Genomic DNA, 15,247 nt, shown 5'->3' on the forward strand with positions numbered 1-15,247 from the left:
GACGAAGGGCCGCTCGCTCGCTCGCTCGCTCGCTCGCTTCCTCGCGCGCGCTCTCGTTTGGAATTTAATGCGGCGTTTAAAGACCTCGATATAGTCGAACCGTCGCGGTTGCCGGCGCGAGATGCGCTTTTTTTGCGCCTGCAAAAATCGTTCATTTACGAGACCCCCTTAAATTGCGCCACTTATCCCCGCGAGAGTGTTGAATTGTATAAGTAATGCCTTATTGCGCGTCGGTTATAAATTTAAAAGTTTCATTTAAACGACGACGTTATATGAGAAACCGCATGTTTTTGTTGCGGCAGAAAATTACCAGAAAAATTGCTTCCTGCCTGCACGATCACTCTCCTTGAAGGAGATTATTAATTCTCTATAATTTAAGCAGAATCGGCGATACACAAAATGTACCCAGAAGAGAGTTAATCCTATATTATCATATCACCTTATTTTTTTTTTTTTCGTTCAGGCACCGCTTCGAGTATGTTTTTCCGCCCCAGTTGCGCCTGTAATTATTACGTGTCAATTGACGAATATGTGCTCGTATTTGCGTACCGTTCGAATTCTGAATTCATTCCGGATACTGAATTCATACATACAAATTCGACGCATGCGAATAATTATAAGATTTACGAATGCTTGTGACTCGATAAAATCTTACATAATCTAAAATGTAGGCCTGAATAAACAAAATAATAAAATAAAAATGATGACTGTAATAATAAAAATAAAAATTTATTCTTTTCATAAGTCTCATTTTTATAATAAACTCGACAAGGGATAAAGGTTATTAATATTTCTTCGTTACATGAGTCATCTATGCTCTTCGGGAAGAACTTTTCTTTCCTTTTGTCTTCCAGCTGTGACATATATATATCTTATCTTTTTGGCTTTCTTGCCGTCGGAGTAATTTATTCTTCATTCTTGACCGTTGTCGAGTTTTTAAGCAGAGGACAGCTCGCTCCCTGTTGACTAGGAATTCATCGAGGCGAGCATTCCAAACAGTTTAAACAATTCTACAGCTTAGGCATTTATATTTCAATATCGTTTCATGTAATAATCTACTTAAGTATTGGAAAGTATTTTAGTATTGTATAATCTATCTTATAAGTTACAAGCGTTAATTGTAGCGTTTCACCTTGCTGTGATTCAAATTTACTTTTAAATATCTGTACAGTACAAATCATTTTTCAATTCTTGCAAAGTTACTGATATTTTTACCGATAAAGAGGAATGTCACGGACGCTTTTCTTTCGTGTCCAGCGTCTTATTTTTCCCAAAGTGATTTGTTATACCGTGTGTAATAGGTCTTTGTCGAGGCTAATTCGAGGAACAAATCGCGATTGTCGGAAGCGGCGAGTTAGAGGAAAGGCCGCAGCTCTCGTGGCGTCGAGTGACAAACACGTAACACGCGAAACCTTCTTCAGCACTTCCTCTCAGGTACGTTCCTCGGACTCGTATCTCTCCTTCCATTTGTCTCGTTTATCGTCCTTCTAACTCGCCCGCAACATTCTTATACGTTTCTACTGATGCAGTTTGTGCTAGCCATGCCGTGTTTACACTGTAAGCCAGCGGGAAGTCAAGTGGCTTTTTCAATAGATGGCAATAGATAGATATAAGCGAGTCGGTCACCTCTCGGCTTTATTAGCTTATTCGCATATTCGCGGCATAATGCAAAGGGACGGTATGTGCAACATTGACTTCAATTTTTAATAACATTTTGCATAAAAATTTTTTCTAAAAGCCAAATACGTATCAGGTACACGCAAAAAAATGACTTAGTACACGGAGAGAATTTTTTTTTAATTTACCCTGCAAATCATGTTAATTGTGGGACAATATAGTATTGAGGTAAATTTTATTGTGCACTACAATAAGATTTTGCAGTAAAATTTATTGTAGTGCATAATAAAATTTGTCTAAATACTATATTGTCCCACAATTAACATGATTTGCAGGGTAAATTTAAAACAAAATTCTCTCCGTGTAATAGTAGTTAAATTTTAATAGCTGATTCAAATTTAGTTATAAGAGCTACCGCCTTAGTGTCATTGCTAAGTTCTGGCTAAGCTATTATAAATTTAAAAAACATTCACTGTGACAAAAATATTTATTAATTAAAGTTAAAAGCATACATTAGTACAGACAGCTAAAAAGATGGCATGCGTACCTAAATGTTTTATTATGCACACATTTAGCGCACACATTTAGAGCTAAATTTACAGCTACGCGCGAAAATTTGATTTGTAATTGTTTCTTCAATGTGGCACTGCCATATGCACATCTACAGCGCATTTAACATTTATATTTTGCAGTATATGTATAAGTTATATACTGCAAATATTATTACTTTATTGCGAAGATATAATAGCATAGTAGATTCGGCTAAATATATTATTTGATTTTAGCAGCAAATATTTTTTGCTGTAGCATCTACATTTTAATAACTAATAAATTGAACTTTGGCAGCAACGACATTAGCTGTTCCTATTTCGACGACATATCTTAGCTGTCATAGTTATATTTTAGCTTTATTGGCTAATCCTTTTTCTGCACGTAGTTATCGGTTAGAGTTTTTTTTAGCTATCGGTCTCAAGTTTTTTTTAAGCAGTGAGAATTTTAGGTTTTCCGCCGAATTCTTCAAACAATTCATCTGAATTGTTTTTTTATAGCAAAGATACTTGTAGTAATTTAAGGTATTTCACAAATTGTCAACTTTAGTTAGTAAAATTTTATTCTTTACTCAATTTCGTGAGAAATAATTTAATCTTATTTCAGATTTAATTCTCTCAGAGTTGTTTATAAAATTAATATTAAATTAAACAGTGAAAGGGAACGATATTAATGTGACAAAGATAAAGAGCCAAGACGAGCAATAAAATAGATATCACATAAAAGTAAAAATAATGCTAGATTTTATTACAGTGATGGAACAATTTTGATTCACCAAGTCTTTTTTCTTCAGCCAAATCGTGCAGAATAAATAACGCAATATAAAAATTATAATGCAAAAAGACATAAAAATAAAAATCACAAGAGCCATATTAAAAAAAAAATGTATTTACACAACCAACCAATCGAATAAAAAAAATTGAAAAGCTTTATGCCGAAGTAAGAAAAAATAATAAATTACGATAAATTCCGAAATTACGATTTTACCTTTTACAGCAGAAGGATTGTTTTCAAATTAATTAAAAAAGAGGAAAGAATATGTTTAATGTTTATGGACATATTTATTAACATTTTATATGTAAAAATCAATCGAACTGATCGCTTCCATAAAATTTCTCTAAAGCGTTTCTGTAAACGTCCATAAACATTGATATAGTCTACGAATTTGTACTCTCGACTGATTGCGCTCGTATGTCATACCTCGCGGTGTAATCTACTATACTGTTAAATCCGACGTTTTCCGTTAGGCGGGTAATAATAAGGAACGGAGTACGCGATTTATCATTAGTGCTATCGTTTGAAAAACTGGAAACGCGGCAATACGCGATGCATCGCAGACCCTGACCTTGTCGGTGAACTCTCCTCCCTTTTCCCGAAGTGGCGATGACGGTGATGGCAGTGCCGATGGTAAGATACGAGGCAGCCATCAGGGTTTTTTTCTGAATTTCCTCCCGGCAAAGCTACGATAAAATAATATAATAGTGTACAATCCGTAATTTTCTTTCCACACCTTCATGAGATGTCAATTTATTCCGCATCGTTTATCGATTTGCCGTATTTTTTTTTCCCACCGAGTCTACAATAATACGCCCCGGGCGATCAATTGATCGATCGTTTCGCCTGAGACACGGGAGTATTCCATTGAAAAAAATGACATTTTTTTTCATCTGCATATCTTTTTACATTGCTGCGCGAAATAAAAAATAACTGCATATATGAGTTAAACTCGACGTTGCGATGTTGTTTTCTTTTGGATTTTCCGAAAAAAATTACAAAGGCGTTGTCTATATTAGACTGTTATAATTGTATTTTTCTTGAAAAACTTTGCCCACAAGAACACGGAAAGAACGATTTCGTTGAAAGGTCTGAAAAATTTTGCTGAATATACAGACCTGAAAAATAATTCTTGTTGAATCATCAAAAAATTTTATCGGAATATTAAAAACGATAAGAATCACTATAAAACGTTTTGATATTCTAGCAATTATTTTGACTTTCCTACAAAATTATTTTCAGATCTGGATTCAGCGAAATTGTTCTTTCTGTGAAGAATATCCCAAAAATAATGAAATATCCTATAGAGTTTTATTTTTATGATAGCTTTGTGAATTATAATTTAAATGTATTCTTAAGTAAATCAATAGAATATTTATTAATAGCTTTTAAGTTTTCTCTATAGCTCTAACTAAAAAGCAAATAATTAAGCAGTTAAATATTACTTAAATTCAATTTTGATTTTTTAAAAGTTTAATTTAAGCTACATATATGGTTAACAATATTTAATACCTATTAAATCGAGATTTAATATCGCAAAAAGCTGCAGTAAGTAATAACGCTTCTTTCAACTCTTGCTGGAGATAAGAATTTCAATTTCATTAAAAAATCCATTATTGAGGCTGAAAGGCAAGATAAGGTCGACAGTTGTGGAAAACCTTGCGCTAGATTTGTATTGACCGAATGCCAATGTAACTAAACGTTACGCCCGTAAAAGCTTACATCATTGCGACATTGTTGCATTGTTTACGCGTTGATATTCATGCGGTTAGCCGCCAGTGTTACCGCGAGACGCGCGCGTTTATCCGAACCGCAAAGCCGCGCGGCCACAAATAATTCAATTCCGTTACATCAGTAGCCGCAACGGAAAAGTGCTGCCGTCTAAATATTTGCCGAGCACTTCGGCAAAGGTTACTCGGGCCTCGTGATTATTTGTTTCTTCATGCCCCGTGGGAAGCCGCGGAGCGGAGCACGCATGTGCGTGCGTGCGCACGAGAGAAATCTCTTTCATCGTCGCGTGAATCGGCGCAATGCACGCGTGTCTCGGCGCGAGTGTCGAAAGTGTTAAATCGCGCTTGAAAATTGTTAAGGTCTCTATTGTAGTTTTTCAAATTTACAATATGTAATCGAAAAAATATATGTACACGGAAAGAACGATTTTGTTGAAAGGTCTAAAAATTTTGCTAAAAACAGATCTGAAAATAATTTTTTGTTGAATTATCAAAATAATTTGTTGAAACTAATAAGCATTACTGTAAAACGTTTTGATGTTCTAGCAATCATTTTTTGATTTTCGCACAAAATTATTTTGGTTATTGAACAAAAATTATTTTCGAATCTGGATCCAGCAAAATTGGTTTTTCCGTGTAACAGAAGGGTATTCCCTGCTTAAAAGATACGACAGATAATGATAGAGATCGATTTAAACTTTATCGAAATTATATTTTATCTAATTTTATAGTAAAGTTATCGTTTCTATCGGACTCACATTTGAGCCATTATAGAGAAATTATCTATTTCTATCGTTTCTTAATGTATCTCTTACTTATACATTAAATACACTTAAATACAAATTTCAACGTGTATGTTTTTTAATATAATTATTATCGAGTTATCTAATCCAAATTGAAAATTATGATTTGTTACATATTTGATTATAAGAGATTGTAAAAAATATTAAAATTATTTATATATAAAAAACCCAAAATCTCTAAAATTAAAATACTAAAATAATAAATTACATAATACAATAAATTATAAACTGAAAACATTGTACGATAATATCAATTTTGACTAAATATGGTCAAAAATAAACATTAAAATAAACATTAAAGCTTAAAATGACTTTTAAATTATATATTAAAATAGAGTAAAAAAAAAGATAACAAATCTGATATTTACGAACCAAAAACACGATAAAATTGTATAGTTTCTTCTTATCTAATTCTGTCGGATCTTTTAACAGGATCGGAACAGGGTTAACAGTCTTTAGATTGAAAGAAGGATTCGCGCGGTACTTGTATAGCGGAAATTAGTAATAAACACAGAATCTATTTTATATGTATTTTAATAGACAAGACGAAAGAGTATAAATATTACCTGCACGATCGAAATATCATAGGCTAATGAGAATCGGCGCGGTAATTGTTGCGCGTAAAGGTTTTTATAATTGTTACAATGTCCAATTATATATATAGACTGCGCGCCGCAATTTTTGTCGGTCTTGCACAACACAATTCTTTTGCATTGCCGGAATATACTTGTAACAAATTAAATTAATGAACAATTTAATATCATTTGATGCTAATAAGCATCTACAAGAATTCCCTCTCCCCCCAAATCTGTAAAGGATTTATTGCGAAAAATATTATTTCAGCTCAGGGTTGTGCCGTAGGTTGTGCCGATTTCAAGATTACGTCTACACGTATTTACGTGAAATCTATATGATGTTTACATGGTCTTTTTGCTACGTAGACAATCTAGAATTGTAAATTATGTAGACTATTGTAAATTGTACCACTAATATATGCAATATAAAAGAATTAAGTTATAAAGCAGTCTCCACCCACTGTAGAAATGTCCAAAATGTATCTAGGAACGGGCTAAAGATACCACGACAGCTTTATTCTTGATGTATTTTGAACATTAATTTAACTACGAGATTACGATTAAGAATGTAACCAGAGAGTTTTTCTTACTCAAATGATAGTTTTTTTTACATAAACGTTAAATTATGTGTATTTATAAATGAATAAATATATAGTCTACTGACTGTCTACATAGATGACACTTATACAATAGTTTACGTTATCTGCACGTAAACGTAGAGTATTATATTTTACGCGTAGATGCACAACCCTGGGCTAAAGATACCACTACAGCTTTAGGATATTCTTGATGTATTTTGAACATTAATTTAACTACGAGATTACGATTAAGAATGTAACCAGAGAATTTTTCTTACTCAAATGGTAGTTTTTTTTACATAAACGTTAAATTGTATGTATTTATTAAATAAATAAATATATAGTTTACTAACTGTCTACATAGACACTGTCTACATGACACTTATACAATAGTTTACGTTATCTACACGTAAACGTAGAGTATTATATTTTACGCGTAGATGCACAACTCTGTCAGCTCCCAGCCGGGAATCGAACTCGGATCTCCCAGTTTGCTGGACGGGCGTCCTATTTCCACTTGATCACCGAGGTGTACGTGGTGATATTACTGATATTCCCCGCAATAGTAATAAAAGTATAAATTTTAATTCAATATTTCGTTAAACGGTGCAATCACAGAGACATGTGTGTCGGGCAAAATTTATTGTTATTTCACATTCTGGGATAGTTTCATCATAATCCTTGATAATGAAGAAGACGTCAACAGACGTGCAGTTGTTCTGCTCGTAAGAACGCTGCAATCGTTTCGATAAGTTGCGTGTCTCTTTATTGTCGAGGCGGCCGCGGCGCGGCGTATATCGAACGGCGTGTGTGCGCGGCGCACTGCAGTCCGCGGCGGGATCGGGAAAAATTCTTACGATCCTTTCCATTCTACGCGGGGCAAGCACTTTGCATAACATTACGCAGAAAGAGAGAGAGAGAGAGAAAGAGAGAGAGAGAGAACGCTCTCGTAAGAAAATTATCGCGAACAAAGCGCGTGGCTGTTATTGGTCCCGGCGCGAGTTAAACACACACACACCCTCCCGTCTCTCCCGTATACATTCTTCCCATTAATTAGCCTCGAAAAAGCGGAATCGTGGCGCCAGCTAGTGAATCACTCAAACTATACGTTACGCCGCGTTCGACTTCGCCTATTTCAATAATATGCCGCAGGCGGTGGAATAAAATTATCGCCGCGCAACGCGCGCGCGCACGCGTGTGTAGGTATAGAGACGCACTTACGTAAAACCGCGCGCCTCGCCTGCCCGACTCGCCGCGCGCCGTGTCCGTGCATAATACGCGTGTATTGCACCTGCGTAGCTTATCGGTATACATATATACTATATGTGCAGTATGCACACGCTACGGCGCCAAGCGATACGCCCAATACGCACGGTAATACTCCTGGAGATCTCATTAAAGATGCTGAAGCGATCAATCATGCAGTCGACGAATCTCGAGAGCCCCGCCGACTGAATTCAGACTCTGTTTTTCTTTTTTTTTTCTTTCGGCGTTCTGAAAAATTTTATTCTCTCCGTTTCGTTTACTTTAAAGAAATTTGCGCGACACAACGGAATTGAGAGAACATATTTTTTAGGCCAGCGTGAAATAATAACAAAAAATTAAATTATATCTAATGAATGCGGCTCGTTATTATAATCACAAACTAGGAATGAAAATTAAAGGCCAAAAACGAGCAAATTGCAAATAATTGTAATGAAATATAATTAAGACACTATCTATTTGCAATTCGCTCGTTTTGGTCTTTAATTTCCATCCCTAATTTATGAACATACATGGAAAGAACGATTTTGTTGAAAGATCTAAAAATTTTGCTAAAAACAGATCTGAAAATAATTTTTTATTGAATCGGCAAAACAATTTGTTGGAATGTTAAAACTGATAAGTATTGCTATAAAACGTTTTGATATTCCAGCAATCATTTTGACTTTCGCACAAAATAATTTTAACTATTGAACAAAAATTATTTTCAGATCTGGATTCAGCAAAATTGTTCTTTCCGTGTATTTGTATTTATTTCGCAGTCAAATTCTGACGAAGAACTTAATTTCACGTTCTAATATTACATTTTTTCCTTTGAACGAGCTATTGAGAAAATACGTTCGGAAATTTGCAAAAAACAGAAATTTCTATATCGGGATGACGCGATAGGGATATTTTTAAGAAGCGCGCTCGCCAACTTCCAATTGTTCGTTCTCGGCCATATCGGTCTCTCGATAGCTATCGAGACGTTCGACCGCGTGTACCAGACGTTTCTTCAACTTCGCGAACTCTTTGGCGGATGTCATTTTGGTTAACGTCGCGGACTTCGTGTCCAGATGACCCGTGGATTTTCTCGACGTGGATCGCAGGAAAGCGCTCAGGCTGACGTCGGCGATCTCTTCCCAGTCCTGAGAAACCGATCCAACAAATGTTTTTATCGAAAAAAGAGATGGAAGAGAATAGAAGCGGCATTGTGATATTGCATTGTGTACGCGCGCGGCAACGAGATTTCTCGAATGACGATTCAAGCTGCTTACTCCAATTTTTCTACAGATATTTAATTCTTTCCAGTTAAAATTATGTATACTTTTCATGCTGGAAGAATATCTCTCTGCACAAAAAAATATATAATCTTATTACGTAACGTATATATAACTGTTATTAGAAACTCATGTATCTAGAAAGCGATCAGTTAATTATTATTAACAAGCTGAATACATGCGTATCAATCAAGTTTCGATTAAATCGAAATCATATATACTTCTAGTAGTCGGACGTACTTTAGCCACTTCATTGTTAGAACGAAGAGATCGATCATTGTGCGTCGCAATAATAATACTTACGAGCTCGTCGCGCAGCTGCGGCTCGAATCCGATCGCGGCTTCGAGCATCGCGTACTTATCGTCGTTTACATTGAGCCGCAACAGCAGGAGCAGTAACCTCACGACGCACCGCAGACCGTGGCCGGCGCGTTCCCGTTCCTGCAACAGCCCAATTACCGCGTTACATCACGCCGCATTGACGGACTGCACGTCGCCAATCTGTTCGGATGATGCGAAGACCGAGATTTGGGTCAGGAATCGAAACCGGTATAATTTTCACGAGGTCAGACTCTCCTCCGTAATTTTTTTCTCTCCTTCTCACCCTCCTTACATTTATTAATCGTTTGTGATGTTTTTTATGCCATTAAAGATTAAGTCAAAACTGTAACAGTTTTAATTAATTGTGTATAGATTGTATAAAATAATCTTCGAAGAATAATTGAATCTTGAACAAAAGTAAGGGAATACAGAAGATTTTGTTAAAAGATCTAAAAATTTTGCTAAAAACAGATCTGAAAATAATTTTTTAGTGAATCATCAAAATAATTTGTTGGAATGTTAAAACTGATGAGTATTGCTATAAAATGTTTTGATATTCTAGCAATCATTTTGACTTTCGCACAAAATAATTTTGATTATTGAACAAAAATTATTTTCAGACCTGGATTCAGCAAAATTGTTCTTTCCGTGAAGGGAAGACAAATAGTGTGACTTCAAATTTCTCCTTTTTCCCGGGTTTATTTTACCATTACTCGTTAATAGAAAGACAGTTCTCAAGCATCCAATCATCTTCTGAAAAAGCCGTAAAATCAAAGGCCAATTATAGTTAGCGGAGAAGTTTAAAATTTTGCATTCGTGAAAGTAAAACCTGGATCTTTTTTTGATATTTGAAGTTATATTTTCTTAATTGCTAAATCGTTGAATGAGATTTAATTCTATTCGATGTCATACGGTATCTTTTTCCTCTATTTTGATATAATATTCGTATATGCTTGTATATTAATTTTATTTCTCTCAGTAAAATTTTAAAGGAAAAAATAGCTTCTGGGGCAAATAATAACAATTTTTAGTTGGATAAATAATGACAATGTCAAAAAGCTTTTTTAATATTTGAATATAATTTTTCTAATTCATTTGCGATAATGTGAGATTAGTTACAAGGCAAGATCCAGAATAAATGTGATTTTCAATAAGAAATACTAGCAAATAATGTTACTACTATTATTTATCAATAAATAAAAATTTACATACGGCAGAGTATAGAAATTAATAGAAATTACCTTATCTAATCAAAATGTCAAAAGAAAGATCGATTAGGCGTTAAGAATTATGTATTTTGTAATTGTCCCATAGGGTGTCACTATATTTACCCATATAGGGTGAGGCAAATAGTGACAAATGTAGGTTTGAGTTTTTATGAAAATCTACAAGCGTAAACATGAGTTATGGAAACTCTAATTAAGTTTTTGTATATTTGAAAGTGGAAAGTACTCTTTTAGTGAAAAATCTTGTAAACTTGAAATTAGAAAGGAAAAAATCCGTCACATTTGCCTCCCCCCCCCCTCCCTACCCCTACATGAATACTTGCTCGATTTAACTTATTTTCATACATATCTATTTCAACGTACTCCTGCAATAATGAGAAGATTATTCTTGCGTTTATTACTTTTTCCGCGATGTACTGACAAATTATTAATAAAATTAAAATGTTATGTGTTCCAGATTCAATTTTTATTCTTTAATCATTCTCTACGTCTCGGCTATCACGAGTTAATTTTTGATGGCTCCCCGTAAGAATTCAAATGTATGGAAAAGTCAAAAGAAAAATTTAGCAATAAAATGTTGGAGATTACGAAACTATACAATTTTGCAAAATAAATCCTTATCCGAGTGATTTTTTCAATTCAGTTATTCAATGATTCCTTCCCGGTGTCGTTGTCTTCCCCTTCATTACCTATCTAAACACGGTTCTCGCGCGGATCAGTGCGCTTACATCGAATTCCCTTCCCCGGAGTGCCATAAATCTCGTAAATAATAAGCCACTCGAGCGCGACGAGAGGGATCGAGTAACGATCGCGGGTACGTTGATATAGTTTCGCGAAACCGCTATCGTTGCGATTGCCATCTCCGCTTCCAGATCGGTTCGCGATAAAACGTGGCGTACCCGTATCGGCCGCGATCGGCCGCCAAGTGGCTCTCACGTGTTTTATATGGCCGCGATTATGGTCGCCGCTCGCCGTCGCTGTCAGCGTCGGGTGAATAAGCGAGGGCAACTACAGGCTGACAATTACAGCGTGCGCGATTCGCGAGCGTTATCGAGACAAGCAAATTCTCAGACTACAGTTCAGTTGCTGCACTAGTTACAGTTTTCCCACGAAAAGTGTACAGAAATTATGAATAGAATTTTTTTTTAATTAATTACATGTAACAGAAAATAAAAGTTTTTTATATCACAATTTCTATCCAGAAAAAAAAATTTTAATCAATTAAAGATCAAATTTCGTATCACTTTTAACAACAAGAATTCTTAAGGAAAGGGGGAGCAAATAGTGACAAGGGGCAAATAGTGTCACTTGAAATTTCTCCTCTTTCCTGCGTCTATTTTACCACTACTCGTTAATAGAAAGATAGTTCTTAAGCATCTAATTATCTTCTGAAAAAGCTGTAAAAATCAAGAGCAAAATATAGCTAGCGGAGAAATTTAACAATTTTCATTCGTGAAATAAGATAAAACCTGGATCTTTTTTGATATTTGAAGTTATATTTACTTAATTGCTGAATCGTTGAATGAGATTTAATTCTATTTTATGTCATATGGTATCTTTTTCCTCTATTTTGATACAATTCGTATGCTTGTATATTAATTTTATTTCTCTCAGTAAAATTTTAAAAGAAAAAGTAGCTTCTGGGGCAAATGATAACAATTTTTAGTTGGATAAATAATGACAATGTCAAAAAGCTTTTTTAATATTTAAATATGATTTTTCTAATTTATTTGGGATAATGTGAGATTAGTTACAAGGCAAGATCCAGAATAAATATGATTTTCAATAAGAAATACTAGCAAATAATGTTACTACTATTATTTATCAATAAATAAAAATTTACATACGGCAGAGTATAGAAATTAATAGAAATTACCTTATCTAATCAAAATGTCAAAAGAAAGATCGATTATAGGCGTTAAGAATTATGTATTTTGTAATTATCCCATAGGGCGTCACTACATTTACCCATATAGGGTGAGGCAAATAGTGACAAATGTAGGTTTCAGTTTTTATGAAAATCTAGCCCGTATACATGACTTATGGAAACTCTAATTAAGTTTTTTGTATATTTGAAAGTGGAAAGTACTCTATTAGTGAAAAATCATAACTTGTGAACTTGAAATTATCTTGTAGGAGAGAGAGGAAAAAATCCGTCACCATTTGTCACCCCTTCCCTTACTGTTTTTAATTTTTTAAAAATACTACAGTAGCAAGACTTGATCTCTTTTAATAAGAATAGAGATTACTAACTACGTAGATAGAAACGAATGAAAATTTGTTTAAAAAAAACAAAGATTCGAACTGTATCGACAATATTGAGAACTTGCGAAATCAGGTTTGTATTAAGCGTACTTCCAATTCAACGCGTATCAGTTTAACGGTAAAGATTGATCTTAAAGCGAGGTCGATTTGTTGTAAAGAGAAGAGGCCCAGCTGTTACAGGAAGGTATAGGACAATCGGTCAATTACCGCTCGTGCGATCGCGAGATCATCCAGAAGCGCAAAGATCGCGCGATAGGTCGACTCCAAGAGGAACGGCAGTCCGGTTGCGGCCAGAGACCGGGTGTTCTTCTCCCTTACAGCGCGCAGCATCCTCCTTTCAATGTTTCTCAACTGGGTCGACAGCAGCCCGATCTCGCTCTGTACTTGAGAACAAAAAAAAAAGCATACTGAGGAAGAGAGAAACGGGGGATGGGCGTTGGGGGGAAGGGGGGGGTAATTAATCGACGGCAACGGCAATGTTAATGAATCGGACGCCGCCAACGCCGACATCATCGTCGAGCGAAACTGCGAAAGAAACTAATCTTAAATCTTATACGGGAGCGGCGAAAGCATGAGTTTGAGAGAGAGAGAGAGAGAGAGAGAGAGAGAGAAGTAGAGATAAGAAAGATAAATTCTGAGAATTCTCATCCGCGCGAAATCTTGCACCGGCCTTTATAAGAAGATTTGTAGCTTATCAAATCTTCAATTATTTTCTAAGATAGAAGTAGGAAGATTAATAAAAAGTCGGAGAGAAGGACAAGAGTGTTTAACATTTGAAAATAGGACTTTGAATTAGAAAAAATGAAAGAATAAAATTAGTATTAGATATCTAAAAGCAGATAAATAAATAATTACATTTGCATACATAGCGACATATACACTTACGAATATATAAGCGCATGAATGTATTGTACTTATTTCTTTAAATTGTTCAATATTAAAATTAAATTATTATATTATTATATAAATTAAATTTAATTAAAAGGTTTGCGGTTTTGCGTTACAGCCTCATTTTAAATAAATTACCGCGATTTTATCCGCCGCCTGGCGACTACGATAGTGCGCCTCCATCTGAGATTGGACCAGCTGTATGTGGTTTTGCGCGATGGCGGTCGTAAAGTTTCCGGTAGCCTTGTCTTTGAGCCTGATCACCAGCTGCTGAACCACCAAGGCCATCGAAATCCCATCGTTCGACTGCACTCTATATCGATTGCTGGTAGCACCGGAAACGATCGTCACCACGCTGCCAGTTTGCACGTGCTGCAAGCCAAGTGCGTTCCAATTTTGCCTCTGTACGTCTCCTGTAAACTCTATGGGGAATTAACGTAAGTTAAATTAAAATCTTTACACTAACTTCTAAACTTCTGGAGAAAACAGCTGAATGTAAGAAAATTTAACCGTGCATTTCCGTCAAACTTTGCAATTTTCAGTATGGTAAACGTGCTCTCAGATTTAAGAGTTTACAGTAACAGGGGTGCATTAAATTTAAAATCGACTTATGGTACCTTAAAGTAGAGATTTCAAGCTTTAATTAAAAAAAAGTTTATCATGAAATGCACTGGAATGTACAATTAAATTTTTTTATTAAATTCAGACAGTTACTTTTTTTTTACTTTTCCACTATCTTTATTTAGCGTTTGATGCCCGAAATAATTAATGTGTTTAACTTTAAAAATATACAATAAATTAAGGGGTTACACTACCTTGACCGCCTAAAAATCATACGTAACTTTGGGAATTTTTTTTATGAAAACAATAAAAGTAATAAAAAATTCGTTTTAAGGCTTTAATAATACAAGTCTTTAGAAGTAAAAATATTTTTTTCATTTATTTTTTTAATAAAATAACGCTGAAGCCATTTTATTAAACATCGTTTTGTAGCCACTGTCAAATCGGCGTTGCGGGGATCTGCCATTCGATTGAATCTGGAGCAAAAAACCAAATTTTTTAAAAACTATATAATATGTACTAAAGAAATACATACGGATATTTTGATATATAGATTTTTATAAAAATTGCGAACATTTGAAAAAAAAGTCATTTTTGACCAAAAAATTTGGTCAAGAAATGTTAAATTAAAAAAAAGTATTTAACATATTGTAATATCCATATGTATTTCTTTAGTGCATATTATATAGTTTTTAAAAAATTTTGGTTTTTTGCTCCAGGTTTAATCAAATGACAGATCCCCGCAACGCCGATTTGACAAAACGACGTTTAATAAATTGGTTTCAGCGTCGCCATTTTGTTAAAAAAATAAATAAATAAAATATTTTTTACTTCTAAA

At 34.7% G+C, this 15,247-nt stretch overlaps 1 protein-coding gene across 1 annotated transcript in view; it reads right to left on the reverse strand.

Moving 5' to 3' along the window:
* Positions 1–8,647: 8,647 nt before the first annotated feature.
* LOC105448391 (protein PTHB1) overlaps positions 8,648–15,247 on the reverse strand; it is a 24,176-nt gene continuing 17,576 nt past the window's right edge. The window contains exons 9-12 of the mRNA XM_011686912.1: positions 13,987–14,270; positions 13,168–13,338; positions 9,452–9,589; positions 8,648–9,016 (exon numbers count right to left, since the gene is read on the reverse strand). Of these exons, the coding sequence (XP_011685214.1) occupies positions 8,786–9,016; positions 9,452–9,589; positions 13,168–13,338; positions 13,987–14,270 (824 nt within the window). The 3' untranslated portion in view covers positions 8,648–8,785. The remainder of the gene's footprint in view (positions 9,017–9,451; positions 9,590–13,167; positions 13,339–13,986; positions 14,271–15,247) is intronic.

Source organism: Wasmannia auropunctata, unplaced genomic scaffold (assembly GCF_000956235.1).
Source record: "Wasmannia auropunctata unplaced genomic scaffold, wasmannia.A_1.0 LD336088.1, whole genome shotgun sequence".
Taxonomy (NCBI): Eukaryota; Metazoa; Arthropoda; class Insecta; order Hymenoptera; family Formicidae; genus Wasmannia; species Wasmannia auropunctata.